This window comes from Brachionichthys hirsutus, chromosome 13, assembly GCF_040956055.1.
Source record: "Brachionichthys hirsutus isolate HB-005 chromosome 13, CSIRO-AGI_Bhir_v1, whole genome shotgun sequence".
Classification (NCBI taxonomy): domain Eukaryota; kingdom Metazoa; phylum Chordata; class Actinopteri; order Lophiiformes; family Brachionichthyidae; genus Brachionichthys; species Brachionichthys hirsutus.
The window spans coordinates 8,675,911-8,703,355 of record NC_090909.1 but is presented as its reverse complement, the minus strand read 5'-3'; the positions used below and the strand labels follow the sequence as shown (position 1 = coordinate 8,703,355).

The window sequence follows — 27,445 nt, the reverse complement described above, 5'->3', positions numbered from 1 at the left end:
CTAATTAGCAGGTGACTTGAAATGTTGCTCATCAATTGTGGGGAAGACATGACCTTCATTTACCAGGAACACCAAAGACGTTCTGAAGAAGAAAAATAAAATAGCAATCCATCAATTGTACAGAACGAGGCATGAATGGATACAAAAATGCTCTTGGAATGCAGAACAAAACCACATCAAAGCTGTGCCCACTTGAATTGTATGGGTGTGATTCAAACCCTCATGCTGTCATGAGTTTTAACTAGTCTGGTGTGACCAGTTTGGGAATGTTGCCTTCACATATTCGCTTCACTACTGTTCCATCTTTGTCTTTCAATACAACATGTAGCAACGTGAACCTTACTTCTTTAAATTGCAGTCACATGATCACTTTTCTCTGGTGTGGGTGTAGCTCGGTTTACCCGGTTCACCCCTACCAAAAAGGTAGGAGATGGTAGACGCACCTGATGTCTCTTATACTGAGATAATCCAGCTGCTTCTTCAGGTCTGTAAAACTGATGCCAACATCAGAGACAGAGAACATCTTGATTACATGCAGCACCTTCAAAAAGAACAAGGAAGTGATTTTCAAACCCTGGAGTGGCATTGAATTTCCCAAATGTGTGAGGTTTAATACTCCACAAACATGTCTGGAGAAATCACAAAGACAGAGTAACTCATTGATTTTCTTGAACAAAAAATGTCCAGTTCCTGACAATTCACTGTTGTTGAATCAAAAGGGAATAATATATTTATTTATTTTTAAGTTACACCTTCCATTAATTTGTGACTACTGTCATATGTAATTTGCAGATTTATAGTATCCATTACAACTGGAACTACAGTTTGTTGGACAAATTTGTTCCAGTTACTTGCATGAATCAAATATCATTATAGAAATACATTTCGCAGCGCGGCAAACATGGACTCAAGAAAATATTCTAAATGCTATGCAAAAACTTTTAGAACTTTGAAAACTTAGAAATTGTTCTATTATGGCCAAGTCCACATGGTAGGTATCTACAGTATTTGTATCTACAGTATTTATGTACTGCTACCAATAACACAATTCTGTTCTGATAATCTGAAAATAGGCAAGCGTATAAACGTATCCCTTAAAACCACTAACCTGATCCTGGGTGGTGGACAGCCGCGTCTGTTGGAAGCTGTCTGGACGTTCAGACAGTGAGGAAACAGAAGTATTCATGTTCACATCAAAAACCTGGAACAACATAGTTAGAATTCTTCAATCAACATACTTCCAGCATGCGTAGCCCTGATTGATTCACGCTATGGCCTTCAGTTTTAATGCTCAATGAATAGAAACATTGATTTGTGTTGTAAAGAAAATGGTCAAAGTATTTTTCTGGAGGTCAGACGTTTCCACAAGCCTGTATACCTTTCCAAAAAACTCCATATGGGCTTGTACTACTTCCAACATGTGGGATGTCATCTCGTTCAAGTTCAGGATAGTACGGATATTCATGGCCAGCAATGATCTTTGACCCTACAGGACCATAAAAAAAAAAGTTGTCACTGCCCAAAGCATATCATACCTCATCTCCAGATTACTTACACTGAAATTACGCAAGCTTCCAATAACCTTCACGTATGATCCAGGAGACGCTAATCCCAGCAGAGAACAATGCTGCAAGCGAGAGTTCGAAATTAATTAGCTATCAAAACAGTTTTTCTCCAGGAATAATTTTTGGACAGAGTTTGTTGGTGCTACTGGCCTCGGCGTCAACCCACTGCTTGACATTTAAAGGTGGGCCGGTCATGTCATCCACAGAGTACTGGATGTTTGTCACGAACGGAGCAAATCCTCTGACGACGCCAACCACGGACACCTGCAGCAGGAAGACGAGCAGGACGATAAGACTCAGCACAATCAAAAAAATGTGTGACAGGAAACGGAGGGTTTCCCCAAAGTGTGAAATGACAACCAAGAATTGATGACTTAAGATTGCACTATTTTCTCAAATCCTAATTTTAGATTTTTTTAACTAGATATATATCCTCTATAGCAGATTCAATTACGTAAATCCAATGATGAGGAGAATGAGCCGCTTTGTGGAGGTCTGCGCTCGGGAGTGCTTCTCTAGTTCCCGCTAACATTTCTTAGCAAAAACTGAGCCTTTCCACATCACAGAATCTCTCAAATGTGCTTTTTCAGACAACAGTTGCACTCATTTTTTGTCCATACAATGGCCGTCCCACTTTCCCCCAGCCTTGGTTTTAAATATTAGGCAAATACTTGCCTTCCAAATGCTATACGAAGACTAAGTTATGCCAAACATACCTGCTAATATCAGCATTCAGCATGTTAATATTTGCATTTTGCCAAATGGCGGGGGGGGGGGCTCCATGTCATTCAATGTCAAAAGACTAACGTAAAGGTGGAGACATAATAAATATTAATACGATGCACCCCTTTATCCAGATCAAATCAAAACATTAGTTACGTAGCTACTGGTGAAAATACAATTTTAAATTAAATTGTTTTGTTCTGCTGTATTTGGTTCCACTTTCCAAAAAATAAAAATAAAAATAGAAGCCGCACCCTGACCTCGTTTGTCCCGAACGGAACAGAAACTCGACACCTATAATTTTCTCTGTTGACACTACTTCATGTATAAATGTGCTTAAAAAGGTCAATGAACTGGTTTGAACAGCAGTTTGACTTGTCAGAGCAGGAACTCCCCTCCACTATAATTGGGTGGTGCATTCCGGTTAAAGGGGGCTTCGGTTCATGCTCTCTGGGACGCCGCCAATAATCCGTTAGTTCTTTCTGCTGTGAAAAGTGCAACTGATTGCTGAGCTGCGTAGGTGATCATACCTGGTTCAGCTGCCAGCCACAAAAGGCAAAGGTAACATTGTCGACTTGAGAAGCAGACAGCAGCTGAGACACCGTCACGGGCAAAATCTGGAGAGCTGCCCTCTGGAGAGAGATCGAGGCAAGGAAGTATTAGGTACATGAACACGAGCCTCGAATATCGACGGATGGGCACACCTTCGCAGCTGCTTTACGGCTGGACATCCCACCGAGGGACCGTAAGAACCCCACTCAAAATAGCTTCAAATGTGTAATCCTCAATGGCGTTACACCACCAGAAACCAGTGTGGATGAACTGGAGGAGCGAAGGCGGAGTTGCTTCGAGTCCTTATGTGCAGCTGAACTGAATTAAACCAATTACCATGACGGTAATTGGAGCAGAGGTAGTGCTGCTGTAGGAAGAAAAGGTCAATCAATCAGTTTCTTAAAATAAATTATTTGTTTATTGGAAATTCATCAACTCAGCGATTGACAGACGCTCACTTCACTTCTGATAAACTTCATTTCATCTCCTCAAAATATCTTAGTGACATAAGAGCAAAACTTGTACAAAGGTGTAGGAGCAGGAGTTTCCCCGGATGCGTGGAGATCTTATTTGACGCAATCCCAAGTGCATTGCTCCTCTGCAGCGGGACCTTTTGAGAGTGCGTCCATGATGCAGGACTCGTCAGGTACCACCGTCCTGCACCGGTCCCCCCGTGGCAGCTCCCAAAGCGCAATAAGAGAGAATGTGTACAATCTGACCAGAAAAGGGAGAAAGCCATCTTTTCATGTAACAAAAAGAACAAAATAATTCCAAATCATTAGGAGCATGATTTTTAATTTTCCTTCGCCAAAGGAGGTCATGCATTGATCCATTGGTTTGTAGAAAGTGGAACTTGGCCCACAATAGAGCATTGAATTTTGGTGTCGAGCAGGATAAGCGGGTCGGATCAGAGCTCTGTTTGTCTCTAACAGTTATCTTCTCAAGGAAGTCATGATTTTTTTTTTCTACATAGTCCATGATGAGCCGTAACCAATATAACTCATTTTTGATTAGTTAGCCTGGCACACGCCGGCTCAGGCAAACTTCAGACGCATGTAGAATAGTTCACTCGGTGGAGATAGGCGCTTTAATGAGCGCCATTCTACTTTGTCAATAAAGTGCTTTTTAGACTCATGCGGTCGCTGAAAGGACTACCAATCATCTCATCAACATTCTGCGCATTATAATAAATCTAATGAACCACTCAGTCCAGTAGAACATTGTATGGCGGTCCTGGATCAGGGCTGAAAGTGGCAAAGGTTTTATTTTATTTTTACTCGTGTCCCAGAGTTCAAAAGAGCCCATTACCAGACAGAAAATAAACCTGGAGTCGACAGTCGCTGTATACCAGCGTCACTCACTAGCAGGCCGATAAACACACACACACTTATCACCAGTACACCGATAGTACTGACCTGTAAATATACCACATCACTTCATGATTAAAGTAAACCAAGGGTGGAGCAGGAGCTCAAGTGAAACTGAATCAATCACAGCAAGCTTACATTTCAAACAAGCCAAAAAAGGAGCACATCTGACAGAGTCAAATATACATGTCACCCCCTGCTGATTCTATACAGTATTTACACAAACGCAAAGGAATTTAGTACAACCCCCCCCCCCCCCCCAAAAAAAAAATATCACAAGGTTAACTCCCATCACACCCCAGACAAAGCCTTTGTTTGGCAAAACACTCTAACCTGACAGGAAATCTACCCATCCCGACTTCGCGTGGAGCTCTGAGGACACGGCTCAACAGAAAACCACAAACAGCACATTCTTAAAGCAAAGCAGCGTAGCTGTCCTGCAGCACCGACGTGCGTGGTACGACCCTTCCTACCGACACAACGTGGTGCATCTGGAGCACATCTCCCGCCAATTCCGTGCTCGAACGCAGCATCACCGAGGCCACTGCAGTGTCGAAGAGAAGAAGAGTGAAATTCAGAAATAACGCAAAAAGAGAACCACCTAAAACGATAACAGAGTGGAGAATGGAAGGCCGTGTCTACAGAAACACTGGCAGGAGTCAAACGTTACTCGTGGTTTCCCACCAAAGCTTGAGCCCAATAAACAAGCAGTTTGTTTTATAGGTTGCTATAAAAGTGCACAAAATATGTGCGACCTGAAAGGCAAAAGGCTTCCTCTGCCAAACGCTGCGAAACCTTAATAGGCTTAGAATTAGCCCGTTGGAAGCATGAAGAAAGGGATTACTGCAAGATGCAAAGGAAACGAGCAGCAGTGACACCGAGGGGAGATCGAGTTCAACACAACATTATTATGTATAGACTCCCCCCCCCCAAAAGAGAAAAGAGGCAGAGATCCTCTGGCTCATGGAGGATATCGCATGCCAGTGTCTTCTCTTCCCTGAAGGTGACAGGCACTGCCAGCATACGCTAAGTAGACTGTTAGTTGACATTGTATTTGCCTAGTACACAAGTACTGACAGTTATCGTACTGCACCAGCCTCACGGCTCCTCCGTGCTACGCAGCAGGTAGTTATGAGGAATAAATACTCATACTAATAATAACCCAAGTGATTTCACTGAATCCCTCAACCCCGTTTTTCTAACTCGGGTCTAACTGGAATGAGAAACTTTCATGGCACCGTCCTTTCACGACAGGCAACTCACTCAATACAACTACGTTGATGCAACACTTTGCTTTTCTTGACCGTAGATTTTGTCTGCCCGGGGGGGGGGTCTTGTAGCCATAGGCCAGGCTGCTTTATGCTGATTTGGGATTTCTACCGGCTATGCTAGCTAGCACTGAGATTACCAAAGGAAGAGCTAAGACTTGAGAAAGCCTTGAAAAATGTTTCAATTTGAAATTGTGTCATGTTAAAATGTCGGTGAGAAGAGATGACAAATGTTAAATTATACGTTCTATTATAATCGACATCAGCTGAAAATCTCATGGTTGCGATTGCATGAAATTTTCACAAGAGTGAACCGTCAGCCTTAATATTTTAAGAGTAAATCTACTCTACGTTGATCACTGTAAACTCCTCATGAGCTACACTGGAACGTCTGATTGGCATAGAGGCTGATTAAATGGGTGTTACAAGCGGTCAGAAAGATCAAAACCACAACGAGAGTCCAGTAAGTTCCAACGCAGAAGAGCTCCTGCAGTGCTTTGTCATTAAATCCGTTTGCGTTTAAGGTCACGATGACATGACTGTTAAACATTCTGTCACATCGGTCAGGGGTCAATAAACTCTTCAAGTCCTCAACGGGCAGAAAGAGGAGACACCAAAGGGCTGCGTGTCAGACACGATTCAAGCGTCCTCTGCCCACGCAACCAGCAGAGCAGCCCTCAGACAAAGAGAACCAGACGGCATCTCCACACACCCCGTAGTTCAGAAAGCTGACCTGGATCACAGTTTGTCAACAAATCCCCATAATGCTGTATGGTTTTATTACCTGAGCGTTCAGGGCATATCTGCATTTGATGCCAAACTGAACCCATTCTTGGTGTAAAGATCGGTGCTGGTGATCACGTTCAGTGCTGGAATCAGTCGTTTAGCCCGCTCCTGTAAAAGCTACTGCAAAACATTCCACTTATTGAAAGGATTGAGTTTTAATATCCACCCTTTGGACAAACGTACGCTGTAACGATCACATGATAACGTCTCATATTGCATTTAGGAACAATTAGCACCGAGTCCAGGAGGCCATTTGTCGACCAACTGTCACTTTTGATTAAATCCAGGACTTTTGGGGACGTTTTGACGTTCCCCCCCTCGTGCAAGGAGGAAGAGGAAGTGGAAGCTGTGTTGCGATTCTAGCCTGAGACTGAGCTGCAGTTTAGAATAACAGCTGTCGGTGTCACACCTCTCCCCTTCGATATAAAGACACAGCTTGTGTGTGATCGGACAGCGGATGAAAGTTAAGCCATGGTACAAAGGAATATTCTAGTTAGAGCCCTAGTTTAAAAAAAGAAAAAACAAACAGCCCCAATCAATCTGCTGTGATGCCTTTGTGAACAGCAGCGGACGAGACGTGCACTTGATCAGCGGAGTCGATCGTCCATCACGTGTCCCAGTCCAGCTCTCTGCAGGCGATACGAACCAGTCTGAGCTCCAGCTCAACGGCGTCGGGCCGCTCCTGTGGGTTGGCCGACAGCATCTCTCTGATGAGCTGCTTCATGTGGCTGTTCATGCTCTTTTTACGGGCAGGGATCAGCAGCTCCATCTTTGGGTTCTCCAACAGAGCCTCCCCCAGAGGTACAATCTCTGAGCCCTGCAGCACGTAGCTCCCCAGCAGCTCCTTCTGAGTCTCCACATCCACAAAGGTGATGCGCTCCACCATGGCCCAAATAATCACCCCCAAGGCGAAGATGTCTGCCTTGGCCGTGTAGTGGCCTTCCCAGACCTCGGGGGCCATGTAGAAGACTGTTCCACAAGCTGTGGACAGGAAGCACTTGTTGACGCTTGCCGGCTCCTCTGGATTGAGCCCAGAGGTGGAGCAGACCTTGCTCAGGCCAAAGTCAGCTACTTTGAGGGTGGGCTCAGACGACCCGGCCGGCGTACAGGCCCGGGATATCAGGATGTTGTCTGGTTTGAGGTCGCGATGTATGATCTGGTTGCGGTGCAGGAAGGCCAGGGCGCTGCCGAGCTGCAGCATGAAGCTGGTGTTGGTCTTTCGACTGGGCTTGCGGGACAGCAGGTAAGCATTCATGTCTCCGCCATCGCAGAAGTCCGTGACGAACCACAAGTAGTAGGCGCAGCACGGGTTGAAGGTGATCTCTCCCTTCAGAGAGGTCTCCACCAGCTACAGTAGGAACACAGAAAAGGATAGTCAGCATGATTGGGTGGAGGAGAGACGGCATCAGATTCACTCTGGCACATTAAATGTTGGTCCTGCAGGTTGACGGTGGTTAGTCCAGCACGACGTGGTCGGTTGCAAACCCAGACGGTAAACGAGTACAATTTGTTTGCTGTTCTGGGTCCATTTTGCATCTAAATGAGCAAACGTAGCGCACTGATAACAGCTGTAAGCAGGGTCAAGTAGAAACGATCAACCAAGACATGATCCTACAAACACCTGGGAAAAACATGACCACAGTTTACATTAAGCTGTCTGCGACTTGTCGAATTTTCTTTGTATCACTTAGGGCTGGTTGGGCTCCAGGATTTATTGATGTAATGGGTGAAAGCTCAGGGGTGAAAAGAGAACAAAAGACCACTCTGAACGAGGAGGAGACGCAGCCTTTGTATTCGCAGCATGTCGTTTCCCACCTTCCTTTCTGGGTAATTTTTTACATCAGAGCGGCGCGAGCGGCCGCTCATCTTTTTATGCCGACTGCAGCGAGTGACTTCGTTTAATCCAGTTTTCTGACAGCAGAAAACAAACTGAGGTTTCATCCATCTCACATTAAATTAAGATTAAATTGAATGATTAAAAAACACCATCAATCAAATCCAAACGAATCAAAGTGATGGGTTAGTTCAAGAATAAGATCCTAATTTAATAAACCACCTCCAAAAACACGCTGGCTTCGGTGAATTGGTCACATCGAATTACTCATAGGATTCGGTGCGAGTGTGCGTGTTTGGATGTCATTCGTGTGGCCCCGCGGTGAGCTGGCGTCTCATCCGGGGTGTACCCCGTCTTCCGCCCATAGCCAGCAGAGATCCATCAGATACGTGACTCGCAAGGCGAAGAACTTTCCGAAGATGAGATGAATGCTATTGTCTCGTCTACAAGACGATGGATAAGAGGAAGCAACAGGGTTAAAAATAAAACAAATGTAACATTTAAATTAAATAAACAAGAACCAAAGCTGAAAGGATCAGCCCATCGTCACCGTCACCACCCAAGCTACGATCAACAGCATAGGAAGGAGTATCCATCATCCCTCCTCCCACCAGTCGAGGCTCGTTTAAACACAAATTATGGTTTTTCTTGTTAAGCGCTTTACATGCAACATAAAAACTCAGAATCTGTGCAGCTGGCAATTCCTTGCAACAACCCCGTCCTAAACAAACGGCTGCAAACTGCTGTGCCACTTGGCAAGAACAATAGACACAAACGATCCCACAGTTGGCACGGTCAGATAATTCTGCCCTATTATCATTTGCTCTTCTGAAAGCATGTACTGGAACATTACACAGCAATAAATAAAGAGCTGGAATAAAGGGATTCTGGGAAAGGGTCCAAAGCTGGCGCTGCACAAACCGAATGGATGGTCTGACAATAGATTGCATGCCGCTGTAGGACTATAATCGGGCACCGGCAGAGCGCCATGAGTCGCCGTCAGACAGCAGGGAGGCGCTGCGACGTGACGGGCTGCAGACAGGCTGACGGAGAGGAGCGGCCACACCCCCACACTTCAGCCTGACAACACAGCTATAAGGCCGCAGGGACGCAGAGCTCAGAGACAACCGAGCGCTCCAGCTCACGCCAAGCCACACGCAGGAATTTAAATAAAGGTTTGGCAGCTTCTTTTGTAATCCAGACAGCGTCTCTGCCGATATTCATTACCTTCTCGACCACAATTTCCATCGCTGACTATTGTGTTTATCGATTTGGGTCTGTGTCACTGGAAAAACAGAAACTCACCCTAATTATAATCTGATTAAAATCAGAGGAAGCATGCATTATAATCTGGAGATTATAATTAATTGTAAAAGTCACACTTTGTTAATCAATACAATAAATTATAGTGCCAGTGTATGTGAAGACACAGGAGCATATGGCAAACGTGCTTTTCCAACACCGACTGAAAAGTCAAGAAGTCTTTTAAGGAGGATTCCTCTCCGGCATCTTCTCTCCTTCCTCTGAATTTTGTCATCATCTCAGTGAAACTCCTTCAAACACGTGTTTGGTGACGGTGCCACGTTGGGCCAGCAAAGATAAAGTCGACAGCTGAACGCATTATAAAACAAGGTGGTGCAGATTATGCTGCAAAAGTGTAAACAGGGCAATGGGGACATATGAAAATGAGGTTCCATATGAAAGTCACATCACGTCTTAAACAGTTTATCCTGCAGCAACTAGTTACGGAATACGAATGATTCCCTCTCATGCATGTCTGTTGCATTATAATGGGACTGTGCACGTAACCCTGGACTCCAGCACATCTCAACAAACAGGATAAACAGCATCAGGCACCGTGCTAGCTGGCGATCCCATAGCTACTCCTGCTGCTCGTCCCCTCCACCCGACAGATCAAAGCCTCTGCAACAGACCGGCGCGGGGCTGTAGTCATAATTTAATCTGTCGAATTTGAATAATTCACGAATTTGATTGTTCTGACAATCACAAAATCAATAACATTCACATTACCACAACCGCAACAGAAGTATTTTAAAACTTGACCAAACCACCGGTCCCATTCGGCATTAGAGCAGGACTACTGCTTCCAAGGCTATTCCAGGGAATCCTGTCCTCACCTCCAGGTAGAGTGGGGAGCTGGAGCCATGGCTCATCCTCTGGGCCAGCTGGTCCCGCTGCAGAATACACTCTTCCAGGTGGATGACGTTTGGGTGCTGGCTTCGGATGCTGCTGAGGGCCCAGAACTCCCGCAGGGCCAGCTCCACATTTTCTGGAGAGTGGCAACGGATCTTCTTCACTGCCACCCGTGCACCCGTCCGCTTCACTGCTGCCTCATAGACCACACCGTAACTGCCACGCCCCACCTCCTGGATCAACTCGTACTTGGGCTGGCTGCTTACCATTCTAGTCCTCACTGTGAACAAAGACCATGGGGTTTGTTTTGCATGACATCCATAGTGCTGCTTATGTGCAGCACAGTTTCAGAGTTGGCCCACACACAAATAGTATTGAGTTCAGCTGAACGTGCACGAGGCCGTGAGCATTTGATCATATGACTAATGCTTTCCTTTTTGTGGCGAGGGCAGTCCGGGTGAAGCAGACGCCACATTTAGCCGTTTACCTTTAAAATTGGGAATGCTGGAGGCATAGCTGACGAGAGGTACGCCTCTTAATCATACATGTCATTTCATAATCCTGATATCCAAAACAAGTCAATTTACTTTTTGACCATTCATAATACATTTAAAACAACAGCATGCCAAAGAAATTAGCTGCACAACAAACTATAAGCAGCAATTCTTTATTTTCTTGATCAGATGATCTTTTTTTTTTATAAATTAAGACAATTGAAGATTAGTTTCACTTTGAAGTAAACCGTCAATTTCAATAATTATAGAAAACATAATTTTGTTGAAAAACAGACAAAGATAATAGATAATTTGTGAATAGAAAAGCAGCAATATTTTATGTTTGACAGGCAAGAAATAGAGCTTTGCCATACTCAAGCCTAAATTGTTGAGCTCAGTTCTGTTATTGGTTGATCGATTAATAGACTGTTTCACCACTAACAAAATTGCAACATTATAACCTTTTTTTCATTTCAGGTTCAGGATATGCATTAAAACTTCTTTCAATCAGTTGATCGGACTGACTATTTGATCATAACTTGGCCAAATGTATCATATCAATTCTCACACACAAGTTACTTTATTTACATGCTGCATTAGAAAATTAAATTACATTATAGGTGGCATGTATTAAACATAACTTCACCTTCTATTGAAATAACTCAATTTCCAAAGTTTGTCGCACACATTAGTTCAAAGAATACTGAACTACCCGTCTTCAATAAGAAAATATAAGATGCATCAAAACATGTCTGGCTGTGCACCAACTACAGGAAAACTTCTAATTGTCAAACAACACCTGGATAAACAGCCACCAACAGTGTTCGAATCCACCGAAACACCCGCTTGTTTCTCAGCCGTCCAGCGGACAAGTGATGCAACTCAGGATACAAGTGCACACACGTGATAATGCTAGAACTGACTGCGATAAACATCTTTAATAAGTCAAAAGGCTACAAGACAGAACGATGAACGCGCAGCATGCTAACGAGCTAATTAAGGCCAGGCACGCACCTGCGCCTGATTGGCTAACAGGCTAACAGCGATGTGGTTGGTGAGCTAACGCTAGCTTAATCACGTTAACAAGAGCTAACAAAGAGTCGCGCTCTCACCGGGACAATCAAGCGCGGCCTGTTAATAATACCTAGTTAATATAATTTAACCCCCCCCCCCCCAAAAAAAAAAATACTTATCTTAAATTGCACTAACGTTGGTGCATGGAGGAGGCGTGCACGATAAGCACTGACAGCTTATTGTCCTGGTGTGTGTGTGTATGTGTGCGTGCGCGAGCCGTCCTGAATTGCAGCCTCTCGACACGCACACCCGCGAGCCGAGTGTTCAAAGTGGCCGGAAGAGACGAGACAATAGTTTAAATGTGGAAGAAGCTGCAGCCGCTGTCAAGCCTCACCTTTGACTCGTTTCTCAGGGGTTCACTTGTTGTCTTGCTCTCTCTCCCCGGCAGCCATTACCGCCGCTCACGCTCCGCTCTCCGTCGAACCGAGGAGATTTAGACAAACACTAGAAGTGAGGACGCGCAGCTGCTGAGCGGTGCAGCGCAGATAATGGCAACCTGACACAACTTCCGGTGTCGCATTTCAGAATAAAAGCACATTTGAAAACAACAACAGGACAACGCACATGGATAATAGAAACGTATATTCCGTATTGCACATTTGCAGTACACACATACATACATACATATATTGCCTATGTTTTTAGTTACTTTGCTATTTTTTACGAATGGAGGCAATAACGTTTTCACTGGAGAGACATTCGCAACTATGTAAGTTTTATTTAGAAGGGAAAGCACAACACTTCCGGCTTTACATTAGTTTTAATGTAAGGGTGGCTCACTTTTCGGGTTTCCCTTTATTTTTTACGGGATGCCCCTCACGACCAAACTGTCACTATGTGTCCTAGGATTCGAACCCAGAACCGATTTTGTGATAATGTTTAACAATAAATCAGTTTAAACAGTAATAGACAAATAAATAAATAAACACAATCTTTTTGTTGGTTTTTTATTTATCTGTAGCTGAGGAAGCTTGAAAAATCAAGCTAGGCAGAAGGATTGTTCAAAAACATTGTTGAATAAGGATACAACACACACACACATTCAATGTATACCCAGCATGAAAACATTTAAAGCAAACACTGCCACTGTCAGTCTGCACAGAACTGGCAATGATGGAGTACCCAAAGGTTTGGCTACTCTGGTGAGTTATTTATGTGACTCTTGTTTTATGGACATAGAGATAAAACTTCTAAAAAGCATCAGTTTGGTTTTACATACATGATCTTTCATTATAACTGCAGCCACAACTGTCAGAATAAAGTCCATGAGGTAGCACATATAATATAAAGATGAACAAGTAAAAAAAAGACAGTAATAAATACTTGGAGAGACAATTTAATCCACAATTATTTACAATACATTCAAAACTTTTGACACACTGCCTTCAAGCAGTCGCAAAATCACACCTGAGGTAGACTTGTATAGATTTTTGACAAGACGAGTTCCGTCTTGTTCACACATAGGAAGCAAAACAACAAGAAACAAGACAAAACTATGGGACGCTGGCGATAACGCGAGGGTGAATAGATGCTGCTGCGTCACAGTGCGCATTATGATGAACTCGAGCACATCATGTGGTAAGGATCCTTTATGAAGATCAATACTGATGCTTTTACACATCCATTGTGTTGTTCGGTCAGTCGACCCCCCACAAAACATGATAAAGCTAAATCCAGCTGTCTAAACTATAGTACTAATACTCATGCAGACACATTCTGAACACATCAATACATGTAAAAAAGATTGGATATATGTAACAAGAACATCATTATGTAACTATACACACTCACACACACACACACACACACATACGTATAAATGTGAGAGAAAGAGAGAGAGACTATCCTATCAGTCCCATTATCTTAATCTCTAAGAATATCGAGCATTCCCCCAAATGATAAACTATTTCTTTTTCTCTACACATAACATCTGCAAAAACGCAGTACTGCTGCAGGAAGGGCATAAAACCGAGAGATGCATTAGCATTTTGGAACATCCGGCTCCTTGGTCTCTAAGTTTTTCTTTTTAGGGCAGGTCTTTTTGCCGTCACACACCTTCAGCTAAATATCTTACGAAGGCAACACATTGTCTGTTTTGTTCCCTCACACAGACAGCAAGGACCCAAACTGCACAGCTCCTTCGGCTCTCCAAGGGCGTCACAGTGTTGGCAGCTCTGTTTCGAGACCGTGCGTGATCCTCTGTGTTAAATAACTTACTACCTATAAACAAAGTTCTCCCTGAGTTCCAAATAAATAAACTCCATATCAATGCTGTGCGTTTTCAGTCAGGAGATGAGGTGAAGCACAAACAGCAGAATTTGTCAAAGGGAAATTATGATGCACCTTTGTGGTATTCCGTTGTTACTGTAAAGATTAAAATGATCTGAATCACAGCACAGGTTCAAAAATGCTATTTATGAACTAACAAATGCATTTGTCCTCTAAATAAATAGTTCATATAAAAGGTTATTCACAATAAGCCCACCACACCTAAGAGAGTGAGTTTACATCTCAGCTTCTCGCTGCTCCTCCTGCAGGTTTCAAGTATCACAAACCAAGTAAATGCTGTTGACGTGAAATACATCCCTGATGTGTGTGTGTGTGTGCGTGTGAACGCTCCCTCCAGTTTCCATCTGTTTCCCAGACAATGTCTTGACATACAATCAACATTGGTCTTGCATATAAGTTCAAACAATGACATGGCAACTTGGTAATTAAGACATCAACTTCTCCTCTCATGGAAAATGGAAGATATGAAAAGTTTCACTTCAGTATGGAAACGGTTTCTAATAAAAGGCAAAAACGTTGTTTTTTTCCACTTACATTCACGTGTTGGATTGTTTCAAGTTTGCTCATAAAAAACAACAACTGTCGGTCGTGTTAGGGCCCCGTTTTCAGAGAAAAATAAATGCTTTGATGATGAAACAACTGCACCCCCACCTCGGATAAAACTAAGCAATTTGTTAAGATGCTATTATATGGGGACTCATAATATATATGTGTGTGTGTCATCTTGCTTCTGAAATCAGAGGACAGCGTCTTGTTCTTGAGGCAAAACAGATCTTCCATTCATTCTCCGCTCTACAACCAGACGAGGGTTGATGTTTAAAGGTCATGACCTCTATTTCCATACAAATGTCGCATCCAGACTTTGTTGTTTTCATCATACTGTTCGTGCCAAAAAGTCAGCGAGAAGCTTTTATTCAAAGACCCTCTTAGTGCACCTACAGGCTCAAACCTTTTTTATTTTTGTATGTTTTTGGAGTTTTGCTATTGGTTATGATGCACTGCAGCTAATCTCAGCAGCTAGCTAAATGATTAAAGCTAGTTGAACCTTGTTGGATGGTAAGTAGGAAGGCTACGTGTTGATCATGTTACTCATTGCATTCATTGATTATGCATATGACAAAAGTAATCATCATACACCCGAGACGATCCTGGTGCTTTAGGCCACCTAAAACTAATTTTTATGCGCCCTGCGTGTTCAGTTGTTTGTATTAACGTTCATGTGAAAAGGCTCCACTAGTTATCGCATGGGGAGGGGCGTCACCGTCAAGCAGCAAGTCCGATTGTTTTGTTCCGTCGCTAACACAGTGACGACTCCAACTCTGTCGCTCCATAAATCAAACCTGAGGTAGACCTTTTCTGTAAGCAGCTCTCTGTCGAAAGAGCGTCCATCACACTCAAAGCGTTCAACGGGCGTGATCCGACCTCAATCCTCTCCGCCGTCCCTCCGAGAGGTTCCCTGAGCGCTGGGAGACGGATGCCGATGATAAAGTTGCTGCTGCACTTTGACTGGACAGCTGGCCACCATGTGGGAAACACTCTGGCAGAAATGGCACTTTTTGGGCTGAGGTGGCAGCTGACACTCTTTGGCATGATGGCCGGGTCCTCCACAGTTGTAGCATCTGAAGTTAAAAGCAAGAGAAGGGATTTACTGCTTTTATTTCATAAGATCAGTGTTCAACAAATCCTGTGTGTAGATCTCAAGGCTTCCTCTCGATCAGCACGAGACAGCATGCGGCTCTTATTGACCCAGTGATGCTTTGCCTTTGTTGAGTGGCATGGAATGCACTGCATTCTAATGGATTTAATTCCTCCCAGAGAACATTCATCAACATGCTAGTTTTTTTTTTTTTCTGTCAGAGGCAGACTGGGATAATAATTCAGGCCAGGAAACTAACATCAGTCCATCTCCACATTCACAGCACATCTCTGGAAGTTGAATTATTAAAAATCAGACAAAACTTAGATCAAATTGTCAAATTAGGCAGGCTATTTGTGATTTTTTTTCAGAATCTCACTGCTGTTCATCTGAGAAATAAGATAAGAAAAGGCTGCCGAAAATGCTTAAGGAGGACAGAGAGGGACTCGCATGCATACACGGGAGAGAGAGAGGCTAAGACCACGTAGGAAACAGCGAAGCAGTGTGATGTCATCCTCTGCTCAGTATGACACCACCCTGTTATACTATATTCATAATCAAACAGCTCATAATTGACCGGCAATGTCCAAAGGAAAGAAGTGCGTTAGACAAAAGGACCTAATAACAAAAAACAGAAAAAAACTCAAACAAAAAAATTTAAAGGGTTAGGTGAAACGTCAACACTGAAAACACTACACAAGTGCTATACTTTTAACAAATATTTAGGTTTTGACAATTAGTATTTGATAATAGATTGAATTAAATCTCATCTCCGGCGACAGTATTAGATTTCACCAGCAGAGGGCAGCACAACACCGCTTTAACGTCTTCAACCATGAACAGCGGTATGAGAAGCCGTCTGCTATGTCTGCTATGTCTGCTATGTATCCGTTGGTGGACAGCTGTTAGGTGAGTTCACCAATCTGTCAGCTAATGAGAATGTGGCCTTTAGTTCAGTGTGAACAGTCATGCGTCTATTCATTTTACACCTGGAGGAGTTAATCATATAGTTAAAGACTTTCTTTTGCGCGTCATGCATGATGAAAATGCTTTGATGATGAAATACCTGCACCCCCACCTCGGCTGCCCATGACGAAAGGAAAAGACAAGATGCTGTCTGGGTGCTGAATTGAATCATTTTAAGACAGACTAATGACAACAGCTCTCATATTAAATCTGCAGCAGTTTCGAATGTATTTTTCTTCTTTGGAAAGAGTGGAGTGACGCTGCCTTCAAGAGATTATGCTATTAAATTCAAGCAATCAATTCTTGTGTTTAAAGTATGAATTACTTCCTGCATTTGGCAGAATAATTATTCCTCCTTCACATCATCTGGCCACAACATGGAACTCTTACTAAACCGAAACACACAAGTAAAGATTATTCTAAAAAAGGTTTTAAGAGAGAGGTCCGTCTTTTAGGCCTGATCTTCCTCTTAATCTTCCTCTTCCAGCTTAATATTAATTAAGCTTTCCTTTTTTTTTGGTTTTTTCATATTGCAGTAAGACTTTATCCGTCGCAGCAAGAGGATATCTATCCATAACACTAAGTTCATGAGGGATCTGCCATTTTAAAACAATAACAAGATGCAATCATATATTATCCTTCGAGTATCCTCTGCCCGACAAGCTACTGGGATCTAGAGTCTTCATTGAGCACAGCTTCCAGTAAATCTCTTCTGCGAACGTGTGACGATCCGTAGCTGAGTGAACTCCTATTGGTGAATTCATTAGGGCGGGATAAACAGAGCCCAGTACGGTGTGACACAAAGACGCATTCAACACTTAAACAGGCAGGCTAAACCATTGATTTGCAAATGGGCAACCTGGTTTCTGCTGTGAGGGCAGCATCAAAAGTCTAACTACACAAAGCCCTTGGAATACTCATAAAAAAATATATATATGTATATATATATATATATATATTGAAAAAAATTGCGAATGTTTAACCTCAAATCGCCAAGTGTCTCAAGTCAGGTCATTGTCCCATTTTAGTTCCCGCTCGATTCGACTAATTGTAGAGGAAGTCACAGGATATGAAGTAACTTTTTTATTTGATGACCGTATGCTGGAATAACAATTACTTATTACATCTGTCAATGTTGATTCTCACCAGGATGTTTTACATTGTGGATTCAAAAACAAAACAAAAAAAATAACAAATAAGAAATCGTGGATTTTGGGGAAATTTGGTACAAGGAAAAACCATTAAATATTGGATCAATCCAAAACAACACAATAAAATATGATGACACACTGTAATGGCTTGACAGAGATATGTGCTCTAAGAGTCATTTTAGTTACTACGGGAAGAGTAAAGTACAAAAAAAGGTACCAGTATTTCCAATATTGCTTGAAAAGTAAACCTGACCCTAACGCTACCCAGAGGCTAATAGATGTCTCTGTTCACAGCATCTAATGACAATGGAGCCCTAGAAAAGAGGTGAGGCTTTTATGTCAACTCTTAAATGTAATTTGCTTCCGACATCAAAAACACGTGTTATATTCCTTTTCAAGAATCAAAAGTGAGTCTGTAAAGACTGATGAGCTCCAGACTGAGGTCTGGATCACCTCAAAACCCACCACCACTTCCTTCCTCTCTTCTCCTTCGCTCCCATCCTCCCCACCATCAGGGCTCAGTATTGATCAGTGGCCACACGGATATGAGAGGGAGCTCCTTTGTTTCAACGCAAGCACAACCTCTGAACCCTGACCCCCGCTCGCTCCTCAACCCCTCCTCCCACCCTTTCCCCTCCACCTCATTTGCACACCCCATTGTTGCTATGGCAAAGACCTCCAACCTCTTTCAGGCGCCTACATCTGCTATCAATTAGATGGATAGGCTTCTTTCCTCTTCTGAATCCAACATTTACTTTTTGGGAGCAAAGAGGGAACATCTGAAGGCAATCAAACCGGCAGCGGATAAAGGAAGAAAAAATTAATGAAGTTCAACCTAATAAGATGCTATCACATTAATAACTTTGTCGGGTCTTAATGGCCTCCAATCTGCTAATCAGACTCTCTTTTTTTCTTAAGTTCTTAAAAGAGAACATCTGAATGTAATCAAATCCATCAGATATTTAAAGGCAGGAAGATGTGGGATTAATTTCATCACTGCCAGCCATGATTAATACAGATATCTAAAAGATGCTATCAAATTAGGAGACTCGCTGCATTTTAATCGTTCAAACAAGCTTCAAGCAGAAGTAAATTACAAAGTCGTCCAGTGGCGTTCAATTATAGCTTAGTAGCCTAATAGTGTTTAGTGGCCAAGAGTTAAAGAGATGAAGGGCTGCAGAATCCAGGAAGCATAGTAATGGGGGTGAAGAATTCCACCCCCTTCTCCAAAAACAAACAAACAATGTATTGATCCGTGTCATTGTGCTGCTGCACAACGAGCCAACATCTAGTCAAAAGTATTTGACTGGAAAAACTCTCTTTAGTTCAAAACTTAGATAAAAATACAAAAATCTCAATTTTGAATGAATGAGTCAATAAAAAATGTTTCAGTAAATAACTGCAGAAACTCAAATTTAAATGATTTCCTATTGTTTTTGGCCTTATTGGTTCTTGTTTAAAGATCACATATTATACTCTTTTTTCACAAGGTATTGCAGTTCCCAGACACTTGTATGTAATATCTGTAAAGGTTTTTGTCAAAATAGCAAACAGATGCTGCAGGACAGCGTCCCTCTTTTCTGTCTGAAACAGCTCCGTCAGAAAAGCCTCTGAAGATGAAACTGAAACTAAGTTCAGTGCGTGCATGCGCGCAGCAGCGTGCACGCACTGAATGTGCATGCACATCTTGTGCACATTCTGGGACTTCTCCCAGACGTGTTTCAGTAGGTGATTACAGAACTACGCAAACTATGCAGGATCCACTTGATGGTTTATTTTGCTGTTTTGGGGTTGGTCGTGACCACCATAATGGTCATGTAGAAACATGGGAGTTTTTTATAATATGTCTCCTTTAAAGAATAGTCTTGCAAAATTTGATGATAATTTAAAATATGCTGACATATTGACTTTTTGAAGAAACAGATTCAGAATTCATTCATTTTCCAAACCGCTTTTCCCATGACCGGGTCGTGGGTCGTCCTGGAAGCCTATCCCAGCTGTCAGCTGTTTCTTTGTGACTGAAGGGCTGATGGACAGTCCCAAGCTAGTGTCTATCGCTTGCCTCTAGTCTTACACTGGGATGACTACACCCCGACTTCAGGTCTACATTGTACACGGATGCCCTATGTTTGGACTTACCTGTCACCCTTAAAACGTTGTTTCTGCCCAATCTTTGGTCTTCTCTCACTGCCCAGACACGGTGCTCCATTGGGCCCGGAAACAAAGACCGACTCCAGACCTTTAGATGATCTCTTAAAGGCAAATTCCACGGCCTCGCCTTCTCTCAGGCTGCGGAAGCCCTCCATGTGCAGTTTGCTCTGTAGAGAAAGTATCACAAATGGTGGCATCAATAAGTTTAAAGTAGAAATATTGAGCCAAAAGTAAACCTTTTCAGGGTAAAAGCTCTAAGGACCCAAAGAACAGAATCTTAACCCCTGCTATTTTGGGGTCAAGTTTTGAAAGTTGAAGTTTTGGTCAAGACCTGACCCTGAAACCCATCCTGTGTTGGTGTAAAAAGCAAGTTGCTGAACCTAATAGAGCAGCGCACAACTAAATAGTCAATTCTATCAAAAGTTGGGGACTTGCATTAAATCTGATTAACAGCCAGAGGAATCTAGTTATCTGGGTTATAATAAGAAAAAAAAAAAATCTTCTTTTTCTTTTCTTTCTTTTTTTTTTCCTTTGTACTTATTGAACTTTGATGTCTATGTCTTTGAAGTCATTGAGTGGGAACCTATTTATACAAGCAATCCTCTCAGTATATTTCGCAACACTCTCAAGTATGTACAACAAAGAGATGAAAGCACCCGTATGGCCCTCCAAGGACACGGGTCGGGTCCTCCCAGGAAAAACTACAAGTCTGCTCCTCCCAGCAAAAGTTACGAGTCTGAATCTCCCAGCAAGAGCGATGAGTTTGGTCCTCCCAGAAAAAACTTCGTCCCTTCTCTGTGAGGTTTTCCAAGAATTTCTTGGGAAACTGTCCAACAAAGAGTGGGACGCCCTGCAGTCAGGGACTGCTGATAAGAAGACTGAAGCACGTCTTCTGGATATGGGCGCCGATATAATTAAAGTAGTGGCTGACTCAGTGACTCAGAAAATCACTTCCCCCCTGACATCAAAAACGTTAGGGACCAGCCTTCTTGTTGATTTAGAGAAAGTCCAAGAAGCGCTGGATGAAGTCCTTCCACCGGTCCTTGCCTCGACAATGGGCGTTCCAGAGGTGGTTGAGATATTGGCACCATACGAGATATCACGTCTGGTGTCTAGAGAGGTGATAAAGACCTTAAGCAGCAGCCCCAAAGAAGCTACAAACACAAGTGGGCAGATCTCCATAATGCGGCACTTCAGAAAGCTACTGCAGAGATTTGCTCAAAAGAGTCGCAAATTCCTTTGCTGGTTAAAAGAGGAAGAGTCGGCAGCGAAGGACCTCATCTCTCCGGAAGGATCCGAGACCGAGGACTCCATGATGGGAGATCTGATCCCTTCAGAATCGACCATAAACAACGCCGCCGATAAAGCTGCCCTGGCTATGCAAAATTATTATAAGAACAAGGACAACATCGTCTGTGAACCCACAGAAGGTGAAAAGGAAATTCTTCCAGCGCTACCAGAGGCCCCTGCCATCATGGAAGGGGTGCCTTTGGTAGCTGTGGAAGAGGGAGACCTCCCCACCGCAAGGGTCTGTGGTCAAGAAGACAGGAGTGATGTCCAAACTGCATCGTCGCCGGAAGGCTTGGAGAAGCAGTGTCGCTGGATCATCACGGTGCTTCTCGCAAGGATCTTCCAGGGCAAGAAGATTCCTGTAACGGACATGATGGAGATCAAGGAGATGATGACCAGTGTGCTCGTCTCCAGTATCCAGGAGTCGTCCATCACTCTGGAGATGGACACGAAGCAGGTCGACAAGCTCGCCAGAAGTGTCCGTAAGAAGTTATGCAAACTGATGGGCAACCAATGGACAGTTTGCATAAACATGATGGGGAAGAGGACGGGAATTTATAAGATCGTCATCGACACCCTGATCAGATGTCTGGAGAAAACAAGGAGACCGAACCCATTTGTTCGGGTCATTCGGTCTGTTTGTGGCCTCTTTCGCAGGTCCAAGAGCTCCGAAGAGCCATCCAAGTCCTGATGAGACGTTCGTGGCGTGAACGCCCGCTTCCCCGGCTTGCAGGTCTTAGGTGTTGCAGCGCCTATGACAGCTGGCTATGGGTGAGAGGCGGGGTGCACCCTGATCAAGTCGCCAGGGCACCGATACCGGACTGACTACAGATGAGTCCTTGTTTTTGACTCTCCTCTGACCTGCCATTCTCCATCTCTCTCTCAACCCAGCCGGTCAGACAGATGGCCGTCCCCATGAGCCTAGGTTCTGTCCAAGGTTTCTGTCTGTTAAAGGGCAGTTTTTCCTTGCCTCCGTTGCCAAAGTGCTTGCTCTTGTGGGTCAAGTTGGGTTCTGTCGTTTCCACGTGATCGCTTCACAAATTCACGAAACACAAATGAATTCAATAAAACATTTAAAGGTTGCTATTATCGTCTTGTCTATTATATTGTTCTGTATCTGTAATAACTACTTGCAGTTCTCTGGTGGTTCTGCTGGATCCTAATGGGCTGTCAAAGTCTCGGCTCGATGATCAAACCATTAGGAGGCGGCTACACCCTGGACAAGCCGCCAGTTCATCACAGAGTCATTGGCATGTTCTCCCCGTGTCTGCTTGGGTTCTCTCTGGGGTCTCCGGGTTCCTCCCACCCACGAAAACATGTTGAACATGGCAATAAACACTTTGTTATGTTAATACTAAACCCGCTAATTAATATTTATTTGAATTAAACAGCTGATGAACTTCAGATGGTCTGAATAATTCTGTTCCGGAACACACAAGTTGGACTCCAGCCACCAGAGCGCAACGCTAACAGGCTAGCTTAGCAGCGCGCACGACCTGAGCCCGAGTTCGTCATCAGCGGGTCCGAACGACACGGAACTCGGGAGAAGATCAAACGGCGAGGAGGCGTCGGAGAGGTTTAACCGCCTGTGCAAAAAGTGTGTCTGACCTCGCGGAGCGATCTGTGGGAGGACCAATCCGGTGAAGCGGTCTCCGTCATCAGGTCTGAAATCCCGGACCGGAGCGGCGAGGAGCGGAACCGCTGCCGCACGTGATTCATTCTGATTACAATAATAACTCGGAAAGCACTCAGACAGCACAGACCTCCGCCGAGCAGCTCGTTCCCATCCTAACTGGATCTACACCGTCCACATGGTGATCTGGATCAGCATCAAAAGGTTCTAGATCGTTCTTGGTGTCTTTATACTCCAACCATGAAGAGTAAACGTGAATCAGAGTCGATGTGTATTTTTAACTGATTTTTGAATCCATAAATGGAATAAAATGAAATCTTTTTTTATACTGACTCCATTCTGGATCCGATCCAGATGAGATTCGGCTAGGATTGTTTCTTTTTATTTCTTCCTATCGTCATTGAGAATAATAGTTACATTACTCAAGTGAATTATGATTTAACTGTTTGTTTGTTTTTTTGTTTTGTTTTTTCTTCTACCTTGTCTGCATTCGTGCTCCACAGTGACGTACATAACGTCAGTCACTGTTAGAGTTCTATGCAATTTTTATTCTTATAGTGATTGTGACCGTCACCTGCCCTCTTGGCAGACTAGCCTATTCCTATTTTATTGGTTTTATTACCTGCTTACCGCCGTAGAGGGCTGTGCACACCGCAGTGAACATACAACATGGACAAACAAAAAGTGACAAATACACAGTGTTCTGAGAAGAAAGTGCAATGGATTTATTTGTGCCCCTTAATTCTACCCCTTCCATCCAATCATCACCAAGAGTTGTCCCAATACACCAGGTTCACATTCGTCTCTAGAGGAAAGTGTGGATCACCAAGTTCTCAGGAGATCTGAGGAAGAAGAGAGAGAGCATAGTGAGAGCCACAAACACTGACCCAGCAACCTCCACTAACTCAGAGATCTGTGTGCGGGGTTGACTCTCTAAACGAGTTTTGATAGGTGCTGGAGTGGTGGATCTGGCATGCGTGAAACCTCCACCTAAGAACGGGGCAGCCATCCCGGACCCAACAATGGCAACATAAGCCCCCAGATCACCCCAAGCAGCCACAGCAACCCATGAACGACCACCATGGCCCCACCAGAGCCACACGCAGAAGAACCAGTCCAGGGCCCGGGGGGCGACTTACACCAACACAGCCGACGAAACCTAGGCCAGCGCAGCGGCACGGGGCACAGCGGGCCGGCCTGGCGCCCCACCAGCACCCAACACCACGCCCCCCACAACAACCCGCTCCCCTCCCAGCACCCTCCACCCATCCCACACCCCCCCCCCAGTCCCCCAGCCAACCAGGCGGGGGGAGGAGGGAGCCCGACCATAGTCCCCAGCCTCACCCATCCCACCCACAGGTGTCAGAGGGCCCAACCATGCACAGGGCCTGGATCGAGCGCCGCCCCCGACGCATCCCACCCATCCCCCATAATCAAGCCCCCAGGAAGGAGGGAGCCGCGAGGCCCCGGCGGGAGGCAGGATGCCGGAAGAGGAGAGGCGGGGAGAGAGGGGAAGGGGGAGACCACGAGGGGAGAGAAGGGGAGGCGAAGGAGAAGGGAGAGGGGCGAGGGGGAGGCAGGACAGGAGACGAGACCAAGGAGAAGAGGGCGAGCGGGAAATAATAAGAATAAGAAAATTTAAGACTGAACTCACATTTGGGATCATTTCTAAATAAAAATCCATGGCCACTGTCAGAGAATCCTAAACTGCCCCGTAAAAATCCAATCCCGTTGACGACCCTGTCGAAACGCCAATGCTCTCAAACACTTCTTCTCCTCTTGTCTGCAAACAAATATCCAAAAGCATTCCTCCCCCCCCCCTAAGTTTCCAGACGACCATTAGACTGGAGGGTCATTCTTTCAATCAAAGTCTGTAGAGGACTTAGATCCTAATTATTTATACCCTTTTTTTAAAGTAGAAATAATCATTGTAGCTTGTCTGTGAAGATTCTCAGTCATCCAGGCCGAGGTAAATCGCAAAGAGCAAAAGCTGGTCCATCTGAAGGACAAAACACCCAGACACAAACACAGCAATGTAGTGTCCTGCTGTCCGGTGCAGTGAAGAAATGCAGCAACCGGTACATTGTGCAATCCGAACAAACGCTCCACAAGCGAATGGCTCAACACAGGAGAGACAAACTCCTCAGGACAAGACTCAGCAGTCCACCTGCGCCTGAAAGAAACAGGGCACTCCTTTGTCCAGGGTTTATCCAGGTAAGACAGATGGTCTGAGAGAGAGGGGTTAAAGTGGAGACAACATCCCTGAACAGAGGAGGATTAAGACACTATCTATCAGGAACATACAATGCATGCTGACCTCTGTCCCCAAAATCCACAACCCCCCAGTCACACCTGGGTGCATCTCAACAAAACAGCTCACCTAAGGGTGGGGGGTGGGGGCAACGACCCTTCACCTCATGAATGTTAATGACTCCTGGAGTCTTTTATTGTCCTGCTGGTTTCAGTCCTTTGATTGTTTTCTGCTATCAACAGGAGTAAAACTATCTGGACTCTCCACCAGTCTCTCAGAACTGGAGACGCCTCTTGGATGAGAGGGGAAACGTCTCCAAACCAAACTTAAACACGTCCAGTTGACTCTTGCTTTTATTGCTCTTCGTGGTTGACCTCGACCTGGATGGCTGAGAACCGACACAGATCTATTAGATCTGATAGATTTGCTTTGGTATTGCCATATTTTAGAATAAGCCCCATGTTCTTCAAGTGTCTTGGAGAATGCTGCACCGTTTGTCTTGCTGTGAAGCTCCAGACATGCAGAATATAAACCCCATTTTTTTTGCTTCTTCAAACTACCAGTATGTGCAACCTTTGAGTTGAGGGGTGCTGATGATGTAATAACCAGGACCTTGGATACGCGAATGAAGATGCTCTGTCGTCGTTGCTACCGCCTCAGCCGTCACGGAGGTGGAGCAGACAGATGCCACAGGTCACCTTCGTTGTGTTCATACAGAACTTGGAGCAGTGTGAAAAATTGTGTCTCCCAAATGTGTCCCATCTCATTACCAATAAAAATGCATTGCGCCGTTATGCTCTCTTTCATGCGATGATTTAAACCGACAGGTAACCTGAGAGGAGGCCTCCGCCAAATGCTCCTTCTGGTAGGTGGGACTGACACTCGCCGCTGGGTGGGCTCCCTGATGCTTTAATGACTTTATGGCAGGAAGTCGGGCTGGACGGAGTGGAATGAGCTCCCGTCTTACAAGCCTGAGCTTCCACAGCAAGTATCCGTCTGATTAGTGAGTCTGTGTTACATGAATAGGCAGTACCGACGCAGGTAATGGCTGATTTTAAGATGTGTTAATCTTCAGGTAATTTTACATGGAAAAAACACATTTACTCCTGGAAATTAGGAAGTGAGAGGAAACTGCCACAAACATTCTTTCTTTGAAAAAGGAATCTTGTATATCTGTACAGTCTGAAAACTGGTTAGAATGATAAATCCATTATTAAAACATTGCTAAGAATTTGTCTGCAGAGTTATCAAATTACAAACTGATTGTTGTTTTTAATCTCAGAGTTTATATTTGGGTTTATTAGCAACTAACTTTCAAACAACCTGTGCATATATATTTTTCTAGGCATTTTAGTTTAAACCACACACTCATTAACATACTGAATATATTATATGTCAGTATCAGAACTAAGTATGGAAACTTTCCATTGAATGTGTTTTAGTGCCGCTCATAAGTTTTCTTACCTTCAAAAATAGTGTTTAAATACAAACGTGAACTAAAATGCACAAAAACGAAATTGAAACTGAACAAATTTCACATCCTTTAAGTTATATTTTTATTTTATATATTTATTATAGCAGAGATGTGATGGTTACACAAAGGTAAATTGGTGCCACAGGTATTATCCGGTGGCATCTTTGGCCACCATATTAGTTAAAGTCCAGACAGGAGACTCTTTATATACTGTATACCATTATTCCCAGTACACGAGCTCAGTGGTTCAAATCCCCCCAGTCAGGATCGGAGCTCCTTTCCCAGCAGCACCGACTCACCTGGTGGACGAACACGTCGAGCGGCTCCTCCAGCGGAGCTCCGTCCCGGCTCCTCATGGAGAGGAACCCGAAGCCCATCCGCACGTTGAACCACCTGCAGAGCCCGCTGCCCCGGGACAGGCCCGCGGCCTCCTCCGGGCTCTGCGCGCACCCCCCTGCACGAGAGAGAGAGAGTGCGATGTGGTGAGAGGGCCCGGCGGCCGGATCGATGTCCTTCCGCGTGCGTTGTGACGTCATCATGACTCCAGCACGCCTGAGCTAAGCGGTTTGGTTTGAAGCATTTAAAGAGGGCTTTCCACCTGACTAATGGATGAAAGACTTCGATAGGTCACTTTCACCAGTCAGAAATATAATAAACTATGAAATCAGATTATTTTTTATTTTAGAAAATAGAGAGGGGGAGGAATTCCCCAAAGCAAAATATGCCATTTTAAAATAAGCATTTTTTTCTCTCTCTCTTCACTCGAGAAATAGTGCATTCAGTTTAC

General features: G+C 44.2%; 3 protein-coding genes across 3 annotated transcripts; all 3 read right to left on the bottom strand.

The window, feature by feature from the left end:
* Positions 1-3,019, bottom strand: LOC137903449 (replication protein A 32 kDa subunit-like). Its single transcript, XM_068747600.1, has 8 exons — positions 2,993-3,019; positions 2,819-2,920; positions 1,694-1,829; positions 1,556-1,605; positions 1,379-1,486; positions 1,109-1,201; positions 444-541; positions 1-82 (listed from the first exon to the last, which is right to left on the bottom strand). The coding sequence occupies exons 1-8, from the start codon at positions 3,017-3,019 to the stop codon at positions 1-3; spliced, it is 696 nt and encodes a 231-aa protein (XP_068603701.1).
* Positions 3,020-6,868: 3,849 nt separating this feature from the next.
* On the bottom strand, positions 6,869-10,518 carry pdik1l (PDLIM1 interacting kinase 1 like). The gene is made up of 2 exons (XM_068747331.1): positions 10,234-10,518; positions 6,869-7,609 (listed from the first exon to the last, which is right to left on the bottom strand). The coding sequence occupies exons 1-2, from the start codon at positions 10,516-10,518 to the stop codon at positions 6,869-6,871; spliced, it is 1,026 nt and encodes a 341-aa protein (XP_068603432.1).
* A 5,011-nt stretch (positions 10,519-15,529) lies between these two features.
* On the bottom strand, positions 15,530-27,194 carry LOC137903448 (protein lin-28 homolog A-like). The gene is made up of 3 exons (XM_068747599.1): positions 26,958-27,194; positions 19,999-20,177; positions 15,530-15,725 (listed from the first exon to the last, which is right to left on the bottom strand). The coding sequence occupies exons 1-3, from the start codon at positions 27,192-27,194 to the stop codon at positions 15,530-15,532; spliced, it is 612 nt and encodes a 203-aa protein (XP_068603700.1).
* Between the last annotated feature and the right edge of the window lie 251 nt (positions 27,195-27,445).

Coding starts and splice junctions, on each gene's coding strand:
- pdik1l (XM_068747331.1), bottom strand. CDS start 10,518: ATGGTAAGCAGCCAGCCCAAGTACGAGTTGATCCAGGAGGTGGGGCGT. Junction 7,610..10,233: donor GCTCCCCACTCTACCTGGAG/GTGAGGACAGGA, acceptor TTCCTACTGTAG/CTGGTGGAGACCTCTCTGAA.
- LOC137903448 (XM_068747599.1), bottom strand. CDS start 27,194: ATGACGTCACAACGCACGCGGAAGGACATCGATCCGGCCGCCGGGCCC. Junction 20,178..26,957: donor TCGACGTGTTCGTCCACCAG/GTGAGTCGGTGC, acceptor CTTTCTCTACAG/AGCAAACTGCACATGGAGGG. Junction 15,726..19,998: donor CAACGTTTTAAGGGTGACAG/GTAAGTCCAAAC, acceptor TTTTAACTTCAG/ATGCTACAACTGTGGAGGAC.
- LOC137903449 (XM_068747600.1), bottom strand. CDS start 3,019: ATGTCCAGCCGTAAAGCAGCTGCGAAG. Junction 2,921..2,992: donor GCCGTAAAGCAGCTGCGAAG/GTGTGCCCATCC, acceptor ATCTCTCTCCAG/AGGGCAGCTCTCCAGATTTT. Junction 542..1,108: donor TGTCCACCACCCAGGATCAG/GTTAGTGGTTTT, acceptor TTCTTTTTGAAG/GTGCTGCATGTAATCAAGAT.